The 23,909-nt window shown below is 41.5% G+C and overlaps 1 protein-coding gene across 4 annotated transcripts in view; it reads left to right on the forward strand.

The window, feature by feature from the left end:
- Nucleotides 1-23,909, forward strand: part of CLNK (cytokine dependent hematopoietic cell linker) — a 244,451-nt gene that overhangs the window by 159,518 nt on the left and 61,024 nt on the right. For all 4 annotated transcript variants that reach the window (XM_021938294.2, XM_021938297.2, XM_021938295.2 and 1 more), the window contains 4 exons: nt 709-746; nt 7,370-7,511; nt 8,749-8,855; nt 15,413-15,458. In XM_021938294.2, the coding sequence (XP_021793986.2) occupies nt 709-746; nt 7,370-7,511; nt 8,749-8,855; nt 15,413-15,458 (333 nt within the window). The remainder of the gene's footprint in view (nt 1-708; nt 747-7,369; nt 7,512-8,748; nt 8,856-15,412; nt 15,459-23,909) is intronic.

Below are 23,909 nucleotides of genomic sequence, written 5' to 3' on the forward strand. Positions count from 1 at the left end.
AATGAAAAGATCTGCAGTGGTTTTGCATAATCTGAGGGTAAATTTTTAAACATAGAATACTGAGTGGGCTGAATGACCCCAGGCAATCTTTCATAAAGCAAGCCCAAATAAGAGTGTTGAGTGCTGAGAAAAGACAACTGCTGTGTTTTCATTCAGCAAACACCTGGTCCATAACTCAGTTGTTCAATGTGGGGTCTTATGCCTGGCGCTAGAAATAGATGAATGAATAGCTATGACTTCTGTCCTCAGAACACTTATAGTCTATTCAGGAGACAGATGTATGGACAGATTATTGCAATTGCAACATGCTGTGCCTTGTGGGGGAAGAGAAGGGAAAAATAAACCTCATCATTAGCTGAGCTGCTGCTGACTCATGACTTCGGGAGCAATTGCTATGAGAGGTCTTCTAACATTATTTTTCTCTTGTAATGAGAATTTTGACCTGCTACAGTAGAGGTTTCTTACCTCCAAGTCACTGATTGATTTGAATTCTATTCTCTTTTCTCCTTTTTCTTTGTCCCTGTTTTGCAAGACCAACAGGTAAAATGGGAAATAAAGAAAAATGCACTTTAGTTTTCAAAAATCATAATCAAGGTAAGTTAATTAAAACTGACAAAAGATTTCTGGAGAAAAACAAGGGCCCAGTCTTTTTGATATTTGGAGCTACCACGGTGATTAAAATAACGCTTGGTCTGTTTGTGTTGGCAGGCCAGTACCAGAGGATTAATGAGCCTCTCCTAGACTGGGTAAGTCAGTTGCTTCCCTTATCTATTTTATAAGTCTTTAATATTTGCAAAGTAGGTGGATTTTATTCAAGATACTTGGTAAAATTTTTAGAAATCAACAGCAACAGGCTGGGTGCGGTGGTTCACACTGTAATCCCAGCACTTCGGGAGGTCAAGGCGGGCAGATCTCCTGAGGTCAAGAGTTCGAGACCAACCTGGCTAACATGGGGAAACCCCGTTTCTACTAAAAATACAAAAAATTAGCTGGGCATGGTGGTGCGAGCCTGTAATCCCAGCTACTCGGGAGGTGGAGGCAGGAGAATTGCTTGAACCCAGAAGGCAGAGGTTGCAGTTAGCTGAGGTAATGCCATTGAACTTCAGCCTGGGCAACAGGAGTGAAACTTCATCTCAAAAAAAAAAAAAAAAAAAAAAAAATCAACAGCAGCAACAACAACAACAAATGCTTTTCTAAGTGGCATACTTTCTTGGCAAGAAAAACTGCATTTTAATTCTTGGGTATAAAACTGTAGCAGAACAGCCACAGACAAGAACCCCTCAGACACCGAGTTGTAGAAGGAAAGGGCTTTATTTAGCTGGGAGCATCAGCAGACTCACGTCTCCAAAAAACCCAGCTCCCTGAGTGAGGAATTCCTGCCCTTTTAAGGGCTTGCGACTCTAAGGAAGTCTGTGTGAAAGGGTCATGATTGATTGAGCAAGCAGGGGGTATGTGACTGGGGGCTGCATGCACCAGTAATCAGAATGGAACAGAACAGGACAGGGATTTTCACGATGCTTTTCCAAATGTCTGGAATCTACAGATAACACAAGCAGTCAGGTTAGGGGTTGATTTTTAACTACCAGGCCCAGGGTGCAGAGCTGGACTATCTGCCTGTGGATTCCATTTCTGCCTTTTAGTTTTTACTTTTTTCTTTGAAGGCAGAAATTGGGTATAAGACAATATGTGGGGTGGTCTCCTCCCTTAAAACTATATTGCAATTCCTCAGCTATAAAATGGAAATAAAAATTCATTAACATGGTCATTGTGAAGACCGAATAAAGTGAAAATACCAACACACTGTGCTGGCAGGTGTGTTATGAGAAGCGCACTTCCTAATACTCATAGTAAAATTTTAAATTGAAATAAACTTTCTTGAGAGCAATTTCATAACATTAAGTAAGCAACATTAAAATACTCACTTTTTTGGCCCAATAATTCAATACTTAGGAGTTTAAAAAGCTAATCTAAAATATGTACTGATACTTAAACACATTCACATATTTTATAATAATATATTTTAAATGGCAGCACGTTTGAATTATGCTAAGTATTCAGTAATACAAAAGTAACTGCATCTTGATACATCTATTTTATGAAATCATTTGCAATATTTACAAATAATTTTAACAACTAGAGAAAAAGATTAAAAGTTATAACATTAATTCAATATATTTTATTACAAGTAACTGCATAGGTATATAATTTAAAGTTATAACTTGCATATCTATAGATTAGATGGGCAGATATATGATTGATTGATTGATGATTGATTGATTCTGCTCATAAACTCATTGACTCTTTACTGTTTGAAGTAGCTCTTTAAGAATCTAACAAAAGCTATGGACCCTTACCCAGAAACACACATACACACACACACAGGCACACACAAAAATTGTAAAAATTAAAAGGTTCATGGGTAAAGAATATTGAACCTCTAGTTAAAAATCCTTGAAATTGATAGAAAATAGATAATACATTGATAGATAAATAGATATAACTCTATATTTAAAACAAATATCTGTTTCTCTCTCTTTCTCTCTCTCTCTAAAGAAGTACACCAAAATACTTATATTTACTCATGGGTGCAAAAGTATCTTCTGACCTGGAGTGATGGTTGTTCTTCCCAGCATTCTTATCATGTCCTGACTCTATGAAGTCTAGCAAGGTATTGGGTGGAAAGTTGGAAAATGGGATGAGGCTCACATCCCAGTTCTTCCAGCAGGTCCAAGACTTTCCCCCAAGAAGCTAAGCCCTAGAGAGCCTTGGTAATTGCCGTTAACAGTATGTAAATGGCACCTTTGCACACATATCCATCTGTGAAATCCCCAAAGGAGTCTCCTGCCTGAGCTCCAGCTCAGAGCTCACTGGGTGTACAGTTCCAGAACCGAGACACCGTCTCTCCCTTTGCTGTGTCAACAGTGAAACTTCCTGGAGTTCACATACTAGCAACTTTGCTTTGCTTTGTCCTGGGTACTGGGCTCTACCTATGACTCAGCACACATCAACTAGAGAAAAAAGATCCAACAGGTACTGAGTCCCTGCTGTGGGACAGATGCCAAAGTAGAGCGTTGAGATACATTTTCTCAACTAACAACAACGAGGTAAGGTGGGTTTAGTCATCTCCAATTTACAGATTGAACCTATCAGTCAGGGAGCTTAAGTAACCTTCCCAAGAATGCGAGATCAAGAGTCGTGTCGCTGCTTACGCATAACACGATGCCAGCTGCAGATTTTAATGCAGAGGAGCACATTCCAGAATTCCTATGATGACCACTGCATGCGAGTGCATCTGTTACGGATTGGTGTCCATTCCTGTCAGTCTAGTGTTCAGACCCAGAGCCTTTGCTGAGTGCCTGTGTTAGTCTTCCAGTGTTGCCATAACAAAATGCCATAAACTGGATGGCTCAAACAACAGAGATTTATTTTCTCATGACTCTGAAGACCAGAAGTCCAAGATCAAAGTGCCAGTAGGGTTGGCGAGAACTATCCCCTTGTGATGCAAATGACTCCCTGTGTGCTCACATGGCCTTTCCTTAGTGTGTGCATTTGGGCACGGGTGAGGAGAGAGAGGGAGAAACCCAGAGAGAGAGAGAGAGAGAACTCTCTGATGTCTCTTCTTATAAAAACACTAATCCTTTTAGATGAGAACCCCACCCTTATGACCTTATTTAACCTGAATTACGTTTTTAGAGGTACCATCTTCAAATACAGCCACACTGACGGTTAGGGCTTCAACACACGAATTTGTGTGAGCAGTAGGGGGTGGGGTGGGGGTAGAGAAACATTTAGTCTATAACAATAGCCAAAGCAAAACCTAAGGTTAGAGAGGAATTGTTGAGACCATCTTTTATGGCAACTGTTCTTATTAACAGTACAAATATGTAGAAATCCCATTTTACAGATGAAAAAACTAAGCTTCAAGGCAAAGGCATATCTCCAATCCAGCAAAGTGAAGACTTTAGTCAAAGTCTTCATGTCCAAAGTCCAATGACACTTACTCCACCTCAAATGTTGTGCAATACCAATGGTCTATAACCTGGTCTCCTGGCTCCATATCAGGAATGGAAAAATGACCAAAAATGAAAAAAAACAAAATGATAGTCTTGGCCAATTCACATGGAGAGTGGGGCAGCTGGGGGGATATGAACCCATAGAATTTTCTCAACTATACATTTTACCTAAATTCTCACACCTAAACCTGATTGAATGAACTAGAATTTCAAAAATGATGGTGTCAGCTTTAGCACAAAATTTCACCTTGCAGTTGCTTTTACTGCGATAGTGTCACATTTTAGGACAATATACAGAGAGTGGTGTCACTTCTTGAAGCCCCACCATTAACAGTAAAGACCCAAATAATTGCATTTGTTTTCCATTGCTGCCATGACACATCCCCACAGATTTGGCAGCTTGACCATTTATTATCACACAGTGGATGCAATCAGAAGTCAGAGCACAGCATGGCTCAACTAGATCCCCTGTTCTGGGTCTCACAAGACTGAAAGCAACATGCTGGCAGGGTTGCATTCTCCTCCAGGGGCTCTGAGGAGGAACTTGCTTCCAGATTCTTTTAGGTTGTTTCATAGAATCCAGTTCCTTTCTACTGTCGGACTGTGGTCCCCATGTCCCTGCTGGCTGGCTGCTGTCAAATCCTTCTACTCTTGGACTCTCTGTAAGTCATCCTTCTGCCAGATCTCTCTTTCCCTTCTACTTCCTTTCTCTGACTTCCTCCTCTGCGTCTTAAAACAGGGTTTTTTTTGAGATAAAATATACATGCCATTCAGTTTACCCATTTTATGAGTACAATTCAATGGTTTTTTAGTATATTCGCAGAGTTTTATAACCATCACTCCAATCAATACATTTTTATCATCTCAAAATGAAACCCAGTTCCCTCTTCCCCCAGATGCTGGCAAATATTAATCTACTCTTTATCTATAGATCCTCCTGTTCTGGGCATTTCGTATAAACAGAATCAGGCAACATTCCACTTTGTATATGACTACCTTCTTATCATTTAGCCTAATATTATCAAGGCTCATCCATGTTATAGCATACATCAATACTTTATTACTTTTCATTGCTGAATAATATTCCATTGTATGACTATACAACACTTTATTTACCTGTGCAGTAGCTCATGGATATTTGGGTTATTTCCACTTTTTTTACTATTAAGAATAATACTGCTATAAACACGTGCTCCTTTTTGCATGAATGTGGAATTGCTGGATTACAGGGTAGCTCTGTGTTTAACCTTTTGAGGAACTGCCAAAGTGTTTTCTGCAGTAGCTGTACCCTATTACATTCCCATCAGCAATGCATGAGAGTCTCAAATTCTCCACATTCTTGTCAGCCCTGATTATTATCTGTCTTTTTTTTAATCATCTTGGTGGTGTATGGCTGACATCTCATCGTGCTTTTGATTTGCATTTTCTTAACGGCATCTCTCCATGGGATTATTGATGATTTGTGTATCTTCTTTGAAGAAACATCCATTCAGATCCTTTTCCCACTTTAAAATTTGGTTATTTATCTTTAAATCATTGCATTGCAAGAGTTTTTCATATATTCTGGATTTAAGCTGCTTATCAGATACATGATTTGCAAATATTTTCTTCATTCCACAGTTGCCTTTTTATTTTTTGTGGTCTTTTGAAGCACACAGATTTTCATTTTAATTAAGTCCAATTTATCTATTTCTTTTATTGCTTGTATTTTTTGTTCTATCTAAAAAACCATTGCCTAAGCCAAGAAATGAAGATTTACTCCAATATTTAAGAGTTTTATAGTTTTAGCTGTTACATTTATATTCATGACCCATTTGCATTTAATTTTTGCATATGATATAAAAAAGAGGTTCAACTTCACTATGATGCATGTGGATATCCAGTTGTCTCGGGACTATCTGTTGAAAGACTATTCTTTCTACCCATTGAATTGTCTTAGCACACTTCTTAAAAATCAATTAACCCTAAGGGTAAAGGTTTATTTCTGGACTCTCAATCATATTCCAATTATCTGCATGTCTATGTTACTACCAATACCACATTGTCTTGATTACTGCATCTATGTACTAACTTTTGAAATAAGTGTTAGTCCTCCAACTTTATCTTTTTTTTTTTTAACCCAAGATTGTTTTGGCTATTATTGGTTCTTCTTATTTTCATAAGAATTTTAGGATTATCTTGTCAATTTCTGCAAAATAAATCAGTATATTAATTTGCAAAGTATTTCTATTTTAACAAGATTAAGTCTTCCAATCCATGATCATTGGTCATCTTTCCATTTATCTAGGTCTTCTGAAATTACTATCAACAGTGTTCTGCAGTTTCCAGAGTACAAGTTTTACACTTCTTTTGTTAAATTTATTTCCATATATTTTATTCTCCTTGATGCTATGCTAATATAATTGTTTCCTTTTTAAAAACATTTTCGTACAGACGAGGTCTCACTCTGTTGCCCAGGCTGTTCTCAAACTCCTAGCCTCAAGCAATCCTCCTACCTCAGCCTCCCAAAGCGGTGGGATTACAAGCATGAGCCACTGCACCTAGCCCATTTTCTTAATTTCTATTTTCAGTTTATTACTAATTTATAGAAATATAAATTGTCATTACTAGCATATAGAAATACAATTGAATTTGGTATATTAATCATGTATCCTGACACCTTGAGGAATCATTTATTAGTTCTAATAATTTTTTTAGTGAATTATTTAAATACAAGATTATCTTATTTGCAAATAGGTCCTCTTTCTGCTTCTAAGGGTTCATGTGATTACACTGGGCCCACCCAGGTAATCCAGGATAATCCGCCCATTTTAAGGTCAGCTGATTAGTGACCTTCATTACATCTGCACTGTCCCTTCACAGCAGCACCTAGATTAGTGTTGATTGAGTAATCAGAGATGGGAATATTGGGAGATATCTTTAGAATTCTCACTAGCGCAAGAATTAAACTTCTATTTAAGATCCCAGAACCTAGACTCTTTTTTTTTTTTTTTTTTTTTGAGACGGAGTCTCGCTCTGTCGCCCGGGCTGGAGTGCAGTGGCCGGATCTCAGCTCACTGCAAGCTCCGCCTCCCGGGTTCACGCCATTCTCCTGCCTCAGCCTCCCGAGCAGATGGGACTACAGGCGCCCGCCACCTCGCCCGGCTAGTTTTTTGTATTTTTTAGTAGAGACGGGGTTTCACGGTGTTAGCCAGGATGGTCTCGATCTCCTGACCTCGCGATCCGCCCGTCTCGGCCTCTTAAATATTTTACTTGCAGCTAAGAAAGTCTATCCCACTTCTCTAGCCAGCACTGTAGCCTGTCTTTGTCAACATTGTATCTTCCTTTGAATCACTGGAATGTTACCACCTGCTTAGGAAAGAAACTTTGCTGCAGTCCTGGATGGAGCAAAAGGCCACAAAGATGATGACTATGATGACCCTGAGCTCCGGATGGAAGAGACGCGGCAGTCAATTAAAATTTTACCAGCCCGGCCTATAAAGGAATCTGAATATGCAGGTAACGTTTAGGGGTCTGCCTAGAATAAGAAGATGCATATACAAGCCGCCATATTGCACACTATTTAAAGGTGCGGTTTCTGAATTAAACAACCCTAGGTTAACATCTGCCCGCATGACTTACTAGCTGTATGACCTTGAGAAAGTCTCTCCAATTCACTTTCTCTTTCTGAAAACAGGGCTCATAATAATAGAACTTGCCCCAGAGAGCTCTTTTGAAGATTACATGAATGATGCATGTTGAGTTCTCACCAGAGGACCTGGTACCAAGCCAGAGATCTGTAATCCTCACCATTATTATCATGATGTTCTCCGTGAGCCCTAGGAACAACTGATGAGCATAACGGAGGGTGGATAGGCAGGGATGCGGCAGCATGGGAAATGTTAAATGAGGTCTGCATAGAGGGGAGTAGAATGAAAAAAAAAAAGACTTTTTAACTTGGTTAATTCATTGTGCAGCCAGCCAGCCAGCCTAAGAGCATCAGCAGGGCATGGCAGCAAAGCTGCAATTGTTGAGAATAAAGAGGACCTAATTTCATACCCGCCTCTGTCTCTAACTGTAGCACAAAGGGCAGCTTCAGCAAGTTCCTTGAGATAAAGCACCCTATTGTAAGGGGGAAGAGGAAGCATTCACGATTTCTGAGGGCCTGAACCACTAAAATGAATCTATAGAAGTGTATTTGGAGAAAGTCATCCTGTAAATGATGATGACTTTTTTTGTTCAGTCATTCGATAAGCATTCACTGAGCATCTACTACGTGCCAGTTTCCATGTTAGGATTGATCGGAGGACACAGAGACAAACAATGCATGATCCTTACCTCAGGAAGGTGCAGTCTCATGGCAGAAACAGGCAGCTCAACCGATGAATGTGATAGAATATGTTAAGTGTGTAATATAGAAAGGAGAGCTGGCATGGGGTGTGGCTGGGTGGGATCTAGTAAGATTTTTAAAGGGCATGGCATAGCCCAAATCTTGCAAGAATTACAGAATTTCTAAGATGAATGAGAAAATGAAGAACGTTCAAGTTCAAACTTTGGCATTTATTTGTGTGCACTTAGAAGAGCAATTTCTTCTCTTCATACATCAGTCTCCTACTCTGTTAAATGAAAGCAGAATTGCTTGCCTTGTACTTACATTGTAATGATCCAGTGAGTTTGTAGATGTGCAAATACTTTGTAAATTGTAGTGTGCTGAGTCCACATAAGGTATGACTTTCATATTTTTCTGGTTGCACAGATACACGCTATTTGAAGGTTGCAATGGACACTCCCCTTCCGTTAGACACCAGGACCTCTATCCCTGTTGGACAGCAGACCTGGAACACACAGACGAGGTTGGAAAGAGTGAGTAAAGGCTGGACCTTGTGACCCAAACATGTGTAGGGCTCTTCCTAACCAGCCAGAAACTGCCACATCTCCTGTCCCCCAGGCCATCTCGTTAGGGAAAGAGCAGGTCGAGCTCATTGAGGTGGATGGGAGGTGACTCTTATACCTGGTAGCATCATGGTCCTGCCTCTAGAAAGGAGTAGAATTCAGATGTGTTGAAGATTGTGAGCCAGAGACCAGGCTAAGGACTTCCACATGCATCTCATCTGACGCTCATCGCACTCTCCAGAGAAAGAACATGAACTCAAATCTTTCTGATCATAATGTAAGATTTTGCCCAGCGTCTCAGCCCAACGTGGTTGAGGTAATAAGTCAGTCATGAGTGGGGAGGTAATAGGTAAGTCATGAAACCTCTCTAAGCCTCCTTGTAACTTTATCTGCCAAACAGGAAAAAACAGAAAATCCTACAATGCTTATTTCAAAATGCTGTTTGGAAGCTACAAAAGATAATTTTGTACCACTGCACTCCAGCTTGGGTGCCAGAGTGAGACTCTGTCTTAAAAAAAAAAAAAAAAAAAAGAAAGAAAGAAAAGAAAAGAAAAAAACTAGTAAATGCAGATGCCCTAAATGCATACATAGAATTTTATTTTTCATAAAACATTTGCTAACACTTAATTTTCTTAATCCAGAAAGGCATAAAATACAAATGATCACCCCCTGGGATTGCAATTATCAGTCATAACATTTTGGTACACTTCATTATCAGTTTTTTTTGTTTTTTTTTTTTTTTTGAAACAGAGTTTCGCTCTGTCACCCAGGCTGGAGTGCAGTGGCTCAATCTCGGCTCACTGCAACTTCTGCCTCCCAGGTTCAAGCAGTTCTCCTGTTTCAGCCTCCTGAGTAGCTGGGATTACAGGTGCACGTCACCACACCGGGCTAATTTTTGTATTTTTGTTAGAGATGGGATTTCACCATGTTGGTCAGGCTGGTCTCGAAATCCTGACCTCGTGATGCACCTGCCTTGGCCTCCCAAAGTGCTGGGATTATGGGCGTGAGCCACCGCACCCGGCCATTGTCAGTATTTTCTATGCACGTATCTGTCATACAAGGGAAGTCTCATTGTTCAGTATATACTTGCTTTATTTTTCTTCTCACATTAAGTTCTGGTATAAAACAATTTCCCGTGTGATAAACAAGCATTCACAGGCATCATTTTTATAGATAAAGCATAACCCGTTACGGGATTTTCAATTATTTTACTAAACCATTGAGTGAAGACATTTTAAAGGCTTGTAGTATGTACTGTAAAATTTCCTTTCTAAAAAACTGTTTCCATTTACCCTCTCAGAAACTCTGTTTAGGAAGGCCCACCCCTTAGAAATATCACCAAAACTGGCTACTACTTTTTCAGTAGTATTTTTTAAAAAGGGATTTCACTATTCTTTTTTAGTTTGCACCACAGTTATTAATGAGTATTAACGTGCTTTTGAATATTCCTCACATATTACATATTCACATCGTCTGTTTAACTTAAGGGCTTCTGTTAATTTGGACAGAAAAATGAAACTACAAATTTTACCAAGCGACACCGACCATTTACACAGAAGATATCTGATAGAGACTGAAGGAACAAGATGAGTGATGAAAAATCAAACACTTCCTTTTTACACGGGCACAGCAATGATTGAAGCTAAACACTTCAATCATTCACTCAACAAATTCATTCAAGAACTGTCATCGGTGCCTGCTAGGATCAGACACAATTATAGACTCTAAAGACACATCCGTGAATGGCCAATTCCCTGTGCTCGTGAAACATACATGCTAGTGGTAGGAGACCAGTGATAAATAAATACACAATAGATAGACAGTAGATAAGGAAGCGTGCTTCAAAAAATCATGATAATGCAGGACAAGGAAGATCAAGGAAAAAAATCCTCAGTAGAGATTGGATTAAAAGAATCAAATGAAATTTAATCCTTAAAACAATCTTGAGGCAGGGTGGTGGCTCACTCCTATAATCCTAGCATTTTGGGAGGCCAACGTGGGAGGATCAAAAGGTCAGGAGTTCGAGACCAGCCTGACCAACATGGTGAAATCCCATCTCTACTAAAAATACAAAAATTAGCCAGGTGTGGTGGCAGGCACCTGTAATCCCTGCTACTTTGGAGGCTGAGGCAAGAGAATCACTTGAACCTGGGAGGCAGAGGTTGCAGTGAACTGAGATCATGCCACTGCACTCCAGTCTGGCAACTATGCGAGACTCCATCTCAAAAACAAAAACAAAACTTGAAAGATGAATATTACTCCCATTTTAACGGCTCCAATTTTATAAGCTCTGTGCCTTTGGGCCTGTTACTCACCCTCTCTGAGCCTTCATGGTCTTACCTATAAAATCCCATCACTGTTGTAGTAATACATAGAAAACACGCTATTTCCATGTGCTTCCAGCACATAGGCTGAGGTGGGAGGATCATTTGAGCCTGGGAGGTCAAGGCTGCAGTGAGCTGAGATAGCAACACTGAACTTCAGCCTGGGCAACAGAGTGAGATCCCGTCTCAAAAAAAAAAAAAAAAAAAAAGACAGAAAAGAAAAAGAAAAGAAAGAAAAAAAGAAAAGAAATGGATCTTCAATAAGACCCAAGAAATGCATCTTTGCGCTTCCAGCCTGAAGCATAAAGCAATCTGTCCATAGAGGACATCTCTATGAGGTCAGGTGCTATTTTAGCCCCCACACTTAGCATGGTGCCTTTGTAAGAGGTTCTCAACAGATACTGGTTAAATGAATGAAAAATAACATACTTTCAATCATTTGAACTCAAGCTTTAAAAATAAATACCTGTTTAGTAGAAAAAGAGACCCAGTCTTTCCCCAGTTCAACTTCTGTTCACAGAGAAGACTTTCTCAGTCTGACCTTCAAAGTTCTTCTATTTTCCTGCTACTATTTGCTGCTATCATCAAGATCTGCATCTAAGGCAGTCCCCCAGGGGCTGTCTGAGAGGGAGGACAGCATTTCAGGACACTCATCACCAGAGCATAAAGCGTGGCCAGGGAACGAGAATTCCAGAGAGATTGGACCAGTGGCTAAAGACACAGTTCTAGTCTGGTTATAAAGTAGAGAACACTGAACTAAAAAGCTGAGCTGAACTTTCCCTGTAAATGACTGACAATCCCTTTTTATACAGGTAAGGCTTCATGAATAGAATTTTTTTTTTTTACAAAGAATAATTCTCATTTGATTTTTTTTAAAAACAACTATGCCAGGATTTAAGCCTTTATTCTTACACTTTCTATTCCTTCAAATCATCTTTGTAGTTTCCTGTTAAAAATAAGTTTCTTCCTTTGGCTAGAGCACTTTGCAGGTAAAACTACAATCTCAGCACATTAATTCAAATGAAACCATGTGAGGAAAAAGGATAGGGCAAGGTGAGCAAAAGTTCAGAGGGGAGTTGTCTCACAAATTCAACAAGTGCTTGGCCTCAGTTCAGATAAAGACGGCGTTTTAGCCAAGTGCAATAGCTGATGCCCGTAATCCCAACATTTTGGGAAGCCAAGGTGGGTGAATTCCTTGACTCCGGAGCTCAATAGCAGCCTGAGTAACAGAGTAACAACTCATCTCTAAAAAAAATGAAAAATAAAAAATGGCTGGGCATGTTGGCACACACCTGTAGTCCCAGCTACTCTGGGGGCTGAGATGGGAGGATCACCTGAGCCTGGGAGATCGAGGCTGCAGTGAGCCATGATTGTGCCACTTCACTCTAGCCTGGGTGACAGAACAAGACATTGTCTCAGAAAAAAAAAGGGGGGGGGGGGAGGAGTTTTACTTTTGTAATCAATGTTGTAAACATCAAATATTTGTGGCAATCAGATTATGTTTTATTGTGACAATCTCATTCCTAGGAGTTGATTCTTACTAGTTCTGCACATTTATGTTGAGATTATCTGTGAAATGGATCTTCAGCCAGGTTTGATGGCTCACACTTGTAGTCGCCATGTTTTGGGAGGCTGAGGCAGGTGGATTGCTTGAGCCCAGGAGTTTAAGACCAGCCTGGATAACATGGTGAAACCCCATCTCTACAAAAAGTACAAAAATTAGCTGGGCATGGTGATGCACACCTGTAGTCCCAGCTACTTGGGAGGCTAAAGTGGGAGGATTGCTCGAGCCCGGGAGGTCAAGGCTGTGGTGAGCTGAAATTGTGCCACTGCACTCCAGCCTGGGTGACAGAGTGAACTCCAGCCTGAGCGACAGAGTGAGACCCTGTCTCAAAGAAAAAAAAAAAAAAATAGAAAGAAAAAAAGAAATGGATCTTCAATAATTTTTACAAAGGCAAGTTCTTGTCGAGACTGCTTTGGTGGGTTACAACTGTCTTGCCCTAAACCACTACCCATCCTTCTATTTATTGAGCAGGTACTGTGTACCGAGCACTGTGCTTAGCAATGGGGGTAGGAAGGTGAGCCAGTGCCCACAGTCTAAGGAAGGAGACAGTGACGCAGATGGGCAGTTTCCATGTTCTAGGAAGTGGTCAGATGGAGGTAAGCACAGGGTGCAAACGCACACAGACCTGCATCTCTGAACATAGCCAGTGCCTTTGGAGGAGTCTTACGAAGGAAGCCATATGATGCAGTCTTCCACACTTTGTACGTGTTGCATTATGATCAGTGGTTCTCCGTGGAAAGTTTTTGCACTGCCCCCCCCACAAGGGACTTTTGACAAAGCCTGGTGACATTTTTGGTTGTCATGACTGAGTGCTACTGACATCTAGTGGGTAGAAGACAGAGACGTTACTAAGCATCCTACAAGGCACAAGAATTTTCCGACCCCAAATCGCAATTCTCAATAGTACCCAAACTGAAAACTCTGTTACAATGTACCTGTGAATCCAAGCTGGTATTTCTCTTTGTTCCCTCATAATGTAGCATTGCCACAGACATATTAGTGGGTACTAGTACATATTTATTTGATAGAAATTGGGAATTGCCCCAGGGGAGGGATAGGAAATATTCCCGGGCCAGGGAATCCTGTACTGATACTGCTTCTTGCAACTGCTCAGAGCAGTCCCACCTAAGGTGGAGACAACGGGAACCTCTCCTGCCTCCATGACCAGGCTAGCAATGCAGGGTGGGGCATGAGCATTGAGAGAAACTCCATCTGTGGAGCAGGCACACAGGGAAGACTAAAAGATCAAGGTGCACAAGAACATTGAAAAAAAAAATCCAGCACCCCAGTCTCCACAAGGTAACCCTGGAGAAATTGGAAGCTGATGATGCAATGAAGAAGACAATAGCCACGATAAAGGAAAAAAAAAAAAAAAAAAAATCCAACCAACACTCAACCCCTAACTAGATATAACCAAAAGAAGAAGGGCCATGACCTTTCCAGGCATAAATACTGTGGTTCAATGTTCCACAGAGGATAAGAGGTAACGGGGGATTCAACAAACCCCTGACCCACCTTGCCCAACTCAACCTGGTGCCAATAAAGACTAATACTAGCCGGGCACAGTGGCTCACACCTGTAATCCCAGCACTTTGGGAGGCCGAGGCGAGAGGATCATGAGGTCAGGAGATCAAGACCATCCTGGCTAACACGGTGAAACCCCTTCTCTACTAAAAATACAAAAAACTAGCCAGGCGTGTGGTGGGCGCCTGTAATCCCAGCTGCTTGGGAGGCTGAGGTGGGAGAATGGCCTGAACCCGGGAGGCGGAGCTTGCAGTGAGCTGAGATCATGCCACTGCACCCCAGCCTGGGCGACAGAGCGAGACTCCGTCTCAAAAAAAAAAAAAAAAAAAAAAAAGACTAATACTAAAACCCTAATATTAATATTACCTAGGCTTAAAGGTTTTCAAAGACATAGGGAACCCTTTATGATCTTCATCTTGTTCACCCTTATGTCTTCCAGTTGGGTACCCCTTAATAGTTCACTAATGTCTTTAATAATATTAATAGTGATACATTTTTTCAGTGTGGTTAGCGACACCTGTGTTCTTGGCACAGTGCATGCTGTGTTCTGTGTTATCCTCCCATCCTCAAAAGGGTATCAGTGCCTTTGTTACCTCCATTTCACAGATGAGGAAACTGAACCTCAGGAAACGGAAGCTAAGTAATTTGCCATGTTCTCACACTGAGCACGAGCTGGAGGTGGAATCCTAACCCGGGCCTTCCCACGAGGCCATACCCTGACCTGCCTGCCTCATTGCTTTCATGTACCTGATCCCATAGATGGATCATCATGTTAACTCAGGGACATGAATGATGAGCACTTTTCCTATGATAAAGATGAAAAATCTGAAGTTCATAATACACTCAATGTCTTTTCCAAAGCCAGCAATAGAGGCAGGATTGGTTCTCAACCCTGCGTGTTGTTATACCAAACACCACTCAGGCCACCGCACCCTTCATTGGCAGAGGTGCATGTATTTATATGTGTTTGCTGACAGTCAACCATACATTGAAAACCAGAGAGCCCAGGGACTTATGGCTTTATCCTTGGGAACCTAACCACAGACAGTGTCAAGACATCAAATGGGGTCATAGTCACAACTGAAGAGATAATGGTGCCACATTGTCTTCTACAGGTGGACAAGCCCATTTCCAAGGACATCAGAAGCCAAAACATTAAAGGTAAGGTCATGTCACTCAAAGTGTAAAATGTAAGTATGGAAACATGTATTTTGCTTCTAAGATCGTCTTGCATTGCTGTTCGTGGTCATGGGTGATCTTATACAAGGCGATCTATTGAATTACACTTCAGGAAATAACTACTAATTTTAGTAGAATCTCACACACTTTATGTCTTTTTATTGCCTTACCTTCTTGATGAAGAAATTGATTGTAAAAATTCACATTCTTTGTTGTGCAATTTTGGAAATGAATTGTTTTGAAACATATGGATTGCATTAAATATATAATCATGTTATCTCTCCAAGCATACCCTCAGAAAAGTCACAAGATAGAAATCTAATTTTAAAACATTGATTAATTAATATGAAAACAGATTTTAAGGCCTGAGGCAAAACAACTCAATTTGAAGACGAAAATACAGGTACGAGCCTGAAAGCAAATAATCAATTTCAGTAGTGCTAGAAGCATAAATGGAAGATAAGCCAGACATTTAATGGTATTGTATCCATTACAGCTTCTCTCATCATTTTCCCCCGTGCCCCTATCTCTTTTTATGATGCTTGATTGGAAAAGATGACAATGCCAAGATTCACTTTGCCCAATAATTGAAACATATCAAATTCACCTTTCATGTGTCTAATGGTATCGTCTATAACGTATTATTAGTGCCATCTTTTCTTTAATGGGAAAGTGTACCAGTTAGGGTCCCAATAGGCAATAGACAGCATACTCAAATTAGGATCATTGAAGGAAATGTATGGCAAAGAAACTACTTACCAGGTGAGTGTGGTATAGGGGGAAGAATAAAGAACAATGCAAGAACCATGGCTGACAGCAGCGGGGCTAGCCCCACCCCTAGGTGAAGAGGGATGAGGGAACAGTGACTGAAAACTACAAGGAGCCCACCGCCTGCAGGGGAGCAGTGACCACTGGTCCTGGGACACCACCAGCCCAGGCAGACTTCTTGGGGAGGGGGCCAAGGGAGTAAACCCCCCACCTCTCTCTCCAACCTCCCTGTGACCTCCTGCTGGGGCTTCCCAATGGCTAAACCTAACTAGAAACGAGAGGACAAGGACCTGTGTGTCCCTACTGGTCAGTGTCACCAGGCGGAGAGCAGTGTAGAGGAAGGTGAAGGTGGAGGGAGATTCTGGAGGGCAAATGGAAGACACTCATAGCAGGAAGTGCCAGCGCAGTGAAAAGGGGACGGAGAGTAGCCAAAACCTAAGGCACACTCCCAGGCTGTGTGACCTTAAGTAAGACCCCTAACCTGAGTTCTCCTTTTATTTATTTATTTATTTATTTATTTAATTTTTATTTTCTTTTTTTCTCTTTTTTGAGACGGAGTCTCGCTCTGTTACCCAGGCTGGAGTGCAGTGGCCTGATCTTGGCTCAATGCAACCTCCGCCTCCCTGGCTCAAGTGATTCTCCTGCCCCAGCTTCCTGAGTAGCTGGGATTACGGATGCCCACCACCACGCCTGGCTAATTTTTGTATTTTTAGAAGGGACGGGCTTTCACCATGTTGGTCAGGCTGGTCTCAAACTCCTGACCTCGTGATCCACCCACTTCGGCCTCCCAAAATGCTGGGATTAACAGGCGTGAGCCACTGCACCTGCCCCTTCTCCTTTTTTTTTTTTTTTTTTTTTTTTTTTGAGACGGAGTCTCGCTCTGCCGCCCAGGCTGGAGTGCAGTGGCGCGATCTCAGCTCACTGCAAGCTCCGCCCCCCGGGTTCCCGCCATTCTCCTGCCTCAGCCTCCCGAGTAGCTGGGACTACAGGCGCCCGCCACCAGGCCCGGCTAATTTTTTTTTTGGATTTTTAGTAGGGACGGGGTTTCATCGTGTTAGCCAGGATGGTCTGGATCACCTGACCTCGTGATCCACCCGCCTCGGCCTCCCAAAATGCTGGGATTACAGGCGTGAGCCACCGCACCCCGCCCCTTCTCCTTTTCTTTAACCAGCGCATTAAAGAACAACACCTGGTGAATTATGTAAAGAAAGTATTTTCACTCCTCTTAACAGAGAAAGGGATGGGAAGAATAGAGGGATCACAGACCAGACCACAATCAACTGTTGCAAAAATGACCTCAGTCATAAAAATATGCTTTGTAGGCATTCATGAAGAAATGAGTCCTGGAGAGAAATCAGATGAGAAATGCACTTTATAATTGCCATCTTATTCACAGTTCACTATGGCCATCCACCCTCACTGCTTTGACTGCAGAAATTTCTTCGACCATTATTCCACATATCAATATGTCTATTTACCTCTCTATCTGTATGTTTATCTACCCTATGCCTCAGTTCACAAAGATATTAGTTAATAAAAGCTTGAACAATAAAATAGAAGAAAATCTACGTAGATGACATAATTAAAGATAAAATGTAAGATCCTCAGGCATGCATCACTAAATTCTACTATAATTAAGCTGTTAATTTGCCTCTGAGCTACCTGATAGTCTAAGCAAAAAGGGAATCAAGCTTCCTTATGTGATACAAATTTCCCATTACAAGAAACAAACCAGTTCCTCAGAGAGAGCAAGAAAAACATACCTTTCAGGATTGAGTTAGTGCTCTGTTTTATAGCGAATGTTGGGTCCCATGACTACAAAAATATGAGCGTTTTGTAAAGCAGACTTCAGTGAAAGCAAGCCTCAGAGAGGTTGAGGCTTTTGCGGGTGGGGCAGGTTGTATAGAAGACTTCTTCAAGAAGAGTTATTTTATGTACAGCATCCTCGCCTACATTTCCATCACTGATGGTTCCCCATTACCATCCAGAGCTCTAAGGTACCATATCTAGAACGAGGCTGGAAGGGGGGAAATTAATATGAATGCCCCCCATTTTTGGATCAGGCATCTTGCTGAAAAATGCTTGGATGATTTATGTGTTTATTACAAAATTCTGTATTTTTGATGCAAACACATTCTCAGATAATTTATTCACTCTCACAAAAATGTCATAAAAAAACATATCGGTTGATTCAGTAATGGCAGAATTTTATGGTGATATTTTTCATCAAGTTGAGCAGTTATAGATTTATGTTAATATACATTTTATGTCATTTTTCTTACAATCATATTCTGACATTATCTGTAAACTGTCAGATTTCAAGAACTTATCTTCCCTAAAGCTTGACTTTTTGTTTTTCATTCCTAAAAATAGGTAAAAGTTTATTTGGAGGCAAAGTATTTAGAATACAAGTTGTGTGTGACAAACCACTAGCATTAACCATAGATCTAGAAGAAATCATCTTAGTTTCAGATAGGGATAGCTATAATTTTCAAATACAGTGTGGCTTATTTTTCTAGAGAAACCAAAGCTGAGAATAAAGGAAGCTAAATTGCATTTTCTCTTTGCTGTAGATGTGAACCAAGCACAAACTCTAAGCCAATTTCCTTTGAGGTGACAAGCATACATATACAAGAATGAATTTATAAAGAAATACAATACGCCTCCAAGAAAAGAAAAAAAAGAGAGAGAGAATTATGCATAGGCTAGTGAACCTGTATATCCAGAAACACAAGCTGATTGAAAGAAGCAAAGTAGAATTCCACAAAATGCCATCAAAAGGCCTTTATACTAGTTTGCTTTTAGACAAGTTTAGATGCTGAAGAAATTAGAATCAGAAATGAGTTTAATCTGGGTCAATTCCCTCATTTTACATAAGGAAGCTTAGCAAGGGAAGTGGCTTGCTCAAGGCCATCAGCAAGTAGTCACAAGACCAGAGCCAAGGTTTATTCCACTATGGTAATGTTGCCAGGGTTTTCTGTGTTTGCTAGTGTATAAAATGCATTCTGCAAACTCTCCCTCTCATTTGGTAACGAACATCCCATTCATCCAGACTATACAAAGCGCAGAGCCAGAGTGAGTTGATAGATGATACTGCTCCCTAGTGGCAGAACTTGGCAACACACAATATTGCAATAATGACGAAATTTGGTATTTTCTATCCTTTGCAGAAATAACACGCCTGAGGTTGCAGAATTCATCAGAAATAAATGTAATATTATTCCCCTACCATTTTACATGTAAATGTATTTTAGCCACAGCACACGGCTCAAAAGCAACAGAGACATTGATATAATGCTCATTCAAAGTTAACATTATTAACTTCATGAAATCACTCATTAATTGAACTACAGAACAGTATTTTGTCTCACCACCACACAAGAAAAATAATACAGCTCAGAGAAAAGGAAAGGAATCTGTAACTGCTTGATGTAACAAATTTATTTTCTGATAGAGAAATATAAAGTAGGCAGAAACAGGAGACTGAAGAACAAGGTATTTAATAAAGGAAGCTCCAGAAAATTTATATCTGCCAAATAATAATTCCCCAACAGAATTGCAATGTACAAGAACTTCCTTTTACATAGGCAAAATATGGCCTTCCCCATGAAACCATTTCAAAACGGCTTGAAGTACATGCATAATGAAAAGCATTTTTTGTTTTCCTTGTAATGCTGGGGTGTTCACTGGAATCAACCACCCCAGTTTGCTCCGGATGGAGGGGTTCTTCAGAAGTAGGACATTCCAAATTAAAACCAGAGACCTCTGGGGTAAACTGGGACAAGCGGCCTCTATACCTGCATGTCTTATGTGCAAGCCAGCAGAATGGAGGCGTTATTTTGTATATTTAATCAAAAGTTTTAAAATAGCAGCATCTCCACAATCCAGCCCCTCCTTGAAACTGAGGCATAGCATCCCTCACAGATAATTGAGTTGGTCAAGAGCCTCACCACCTTCCCAGGAAGCACACCCTACCTTTAAGAAGCCCCAGTTCTTTACTTTCAGCTAAATATGAGGAACAATGTCTTCCTACAACATCCTCCCATTGGTCCTTGCCCTAGATGAAATGAATGAAGCTCTAAGTAGCTCAAAGTACAGTTATCTGAAATTAATTGGGTGAGATGTTGAGAATCATATTAAATAAAAGGGAAGGCCAAGCACGGTGGCTCACACCTGTAATCCCAGCATTTCAGGAGGCCGAGGCAGGCGGATCACCTGAGGTTAGGAGTTTGAGACTAGCCTGGCCAACATGGTGACACCCCATCTCTACTAAAAATACAAAAAAATTAGCTGGGCGTGATGATGTGCACATGTAGTCCCAGCTACTCGGGAGGCTGAGGCAGGAGAATTGCCTGAGCCTGGGAGGCAGAGGTTGCAGTGAGCCGAGATTGCGCCACTGCACTCCAGTCTGGGCAACAGAGCAAGACTCCGTATCAGAAAAAAAATAAAATAAAATAAAATAAATAAAAGGGAAACTCTGGATGCACTAATCTTGAGAAACACTGAGTTAAACAAAAATAAACAGATCTCTTTACTGCCAAAGTTTTTAGAGCATTGTGGATCTCCAAAACGGGGATGTGTCATGGAGCATTGTAACTTAAGTGTCCATGGAACCTGTTTTTTCTTGGATCACATTCTTTGGCCCATGCTCCTTAGAACACATTTTAGAAAAGCCTAGATTGACTCATATATTAGTTTCATTTCTAGGTTCACAGTACATTTCCTATTCTAAGTAGTTTCTCGGGGGTTATAAATGACCCATTGTTTGGGACGGATATTCCTCAGTCTATGAAAGCCACATCTACAGGCGGCTTGTGAACGTAAATGCTTCCGCCCCTGCATGCTCTCCCCTCCTCTTCCTGCCAGTCCCTGGGGAAGGGATGGACAGTGATAAGCTTGCCCTCTCTCTTCTCTACTTAGTTTTTGTAATGCCATATCCTACATCACAATGTGAAGAAAAAGCCATTAATAATAAACATGAAATTGGTATAGTAAAAGCTGCTTGTATGGAAAGGATAGAGAAGATTATAATGCAGGATGAAAATGGGCACACATGTAACCACCTGAAGGGTTCTTCCTGCCTACTGCATAAAGAGAGACCAGGGCACTGCCATAGAGAAAGAGTTTAATAGACACGAGGCTGGCCACACCACGTGGGAGATGTTCATACTCAAATCATCTCATTCAAAACTCACAGGTTAGGGGTTTTCAAAGGCAGTTTGGGGGAAGGGATGGGAGGGCAGGTAACAAGTGCTTGCTGCTGATTGGCTGGGGTGGAGATGAAATCATAGGGGTTTGAAGCTGTCTTCCAGCAGGTGAATTGCTTCTGGGTGGGGCCACAGGAAAGGGGCTGGCGGTAAGGTGGACACATTGGGTTTAGGTGGAACCATGGATGTCAGACATGCATGCAAAAAACCGGGAAAGATATCTCCAAAGGTCAATCGACAATAGTGGTGTTATTTTCAGGAATAACTGGGGAAATTGCATGTCTTACAACCTCGGGAATAATGGCTGACAATCGTTTATGTCTGCGCCTTAGCTGGACTCAGGCTGTTCTCATCCCCCCAGCCTGATGGCTTCCCATTAGCTTTACAAAAGTGGTTGACTTTTGGGCAAGGCCTATTATTATTTAAATTATAGCCTGAAAGTCTTCCAAAGTTAGCTTTGCCCAATAGCCCAGGAGTAATTAAGGGAAAGACAAGATGGGGCGTGAGTTAACTTAGCTTACTATTAATATTATAATTCTCGCCCCCGCACGGTGGCTCACGCCTCTAATCCCAGCACTTTGGGAGGCTGAGGCGGGCGGATCACGAGGTCAGGAGATCGAGACCATCCTGGCTAACACGGAGAAACCCCGTCTCTACTAAAAAATTAAAAAGTACAAAAAATTAGCCCCGCGTGCTGACGCAAGCCTGTAATCCCAGCTACTCGGGAGGCTGAGGCAGGAGAATTGCTTGAACCTGGGAGGCGGAGGTTGCAGTGAGCCGACATCACGCCACTGCACTCCAGCCTGGGTGCCAGAGTGAGACTCAGTCTTAAAAAAAAAAAAAAATTAAAATTCTCTCACTGATATAATCTTTGCAAAGGCAGTTTCACATAGAGGGGGAACATACCTTATTTCATCATAATTCAAACAATAATATTTAAAACCTCTTATGTGCTCAACACTAGGGCTGGCTATTTAGTTGTTCCATGAGCCATAAGCCCCATAAGAAGCACTCTGTTTCTATGTCTGTTTCACCAGCCAGACAATAAGTACCCGAAAGGGAGGGAGCACATCTTATTTACTGACAGTTACAACACTGCCCGACTGCTGCTGTGATCCTAGGACCCTTGGTTTAAAATGACCTCGTGCTTGGGCACTCAGCTGGCCCTGAGTCACATGACACCTTCGACGTGGAGGAGCCTGCGATCTGGCGAGTCTAAGTATTGTGGGAACTCAAAAAAGTGCATACTTAATTCTGCCTTCTTGGAGGAAGAATTGTGTCTCCCAGGGACGCTTCCTAGGACATTTGACTGAGCTGTGAGATAGTGTCCTCGGGGGAGACGATTTGTGATATTCAGAAGCAGCTAAGGCCCTGTGCAATGGTTCATGACTGTAATCCCAGTGTGAGCTACCATGCCAGGCTAAAGTGGGTGGATCACCTGAGCTCAGGAGTTCAAGACCAGCCTGGGCAACAAAGCGAAACCCCCATCACTACAAAAAATAAAAAAATTAGCTGGACGTGGTGGTACATACCTGCAGTCCCAGATACTCAGGAGGCTGAGGTGGGAGGATAGCTTAAGCCTGGGAGGTAGAGGTTGCAGTGAGCTGAGATCACACGACTGCACTCTAGCCTGGGTGACAAAGTAAGACCCTGTCTCGAAAAAAAAAAAAAAAAAAAAAAAGCAGCCAGCAGGTGGTTGTATGAATTGAATGCTGGACTTGAAGACAAGTAGCCCTGGGTTCAAATCCCAGCTTTACTGCTTCCCAAACATGAGACCTACAGCAAGTAACTTCACCTCTCTAAATTTAGGTTTCCACATGTATAAAATGGAGAAAAGAGCACCTACATCCTACAGTATTTGATGTCCTTAAAGGTGAAAACCAACACAAACCTATAGCACAGTTCTTGACACACGGTAGACATTCAGCAAAGGCATGTTGAACTGTGCTAGCAACGCCCCAGATTTTTCCTCCCTCCTTTCCCCTCTGCCTTCTCCTGGCACTGGAAAGTTTTCCAGATTCTCTCTCTGAAGGCCAAGACCATCTCATGCTCTATGGAGTTTTTTCTTTAGCATATACAATAAATCATTTAGATGAATATATACAAATAGGCTACGTGTCTCAATCACAGAGACCATGGTTTATGAAACACTGTTTTCCTGACAGCAAACACAGAGCACCAGATGGGGCACATGGTGGATGCGAAGTGGCCTCCTTGTCTGGGCTGACACCTGAGGTTTGTTGTCTTATGGTGTCTCCTGGCCACAGAGATCAAAGATGCAGACACACAGAGTGAGGTTAAGAGCAGAAATTGTATAGGCAAAAGAAAGAGAATAGCTCTCTGCTATGGAGAGGAGCCCCAGACAAATGGGTTGCTGATCCACAGTGAAACAGGGGGTTTTATAGATGAGCTAGTGGGGGGGGGGCAGTGTCTGAGCTACACAGGGCATGAAAAACCA

Source organism: Papio anubis, chromosome 3 (genome assembly GCF_008728515.1).
Source record: "Papio anubis isolate 15944 chromosome 3, Panubis1.0, whole genome shotgun sequence".
NCBI classification, from domain to species: domain Eukaryota; kingdom Metazoa; phylum Chordata; class Mammalia; order Primates; family Cercopithecidae; genus Papio; species Papio anubis.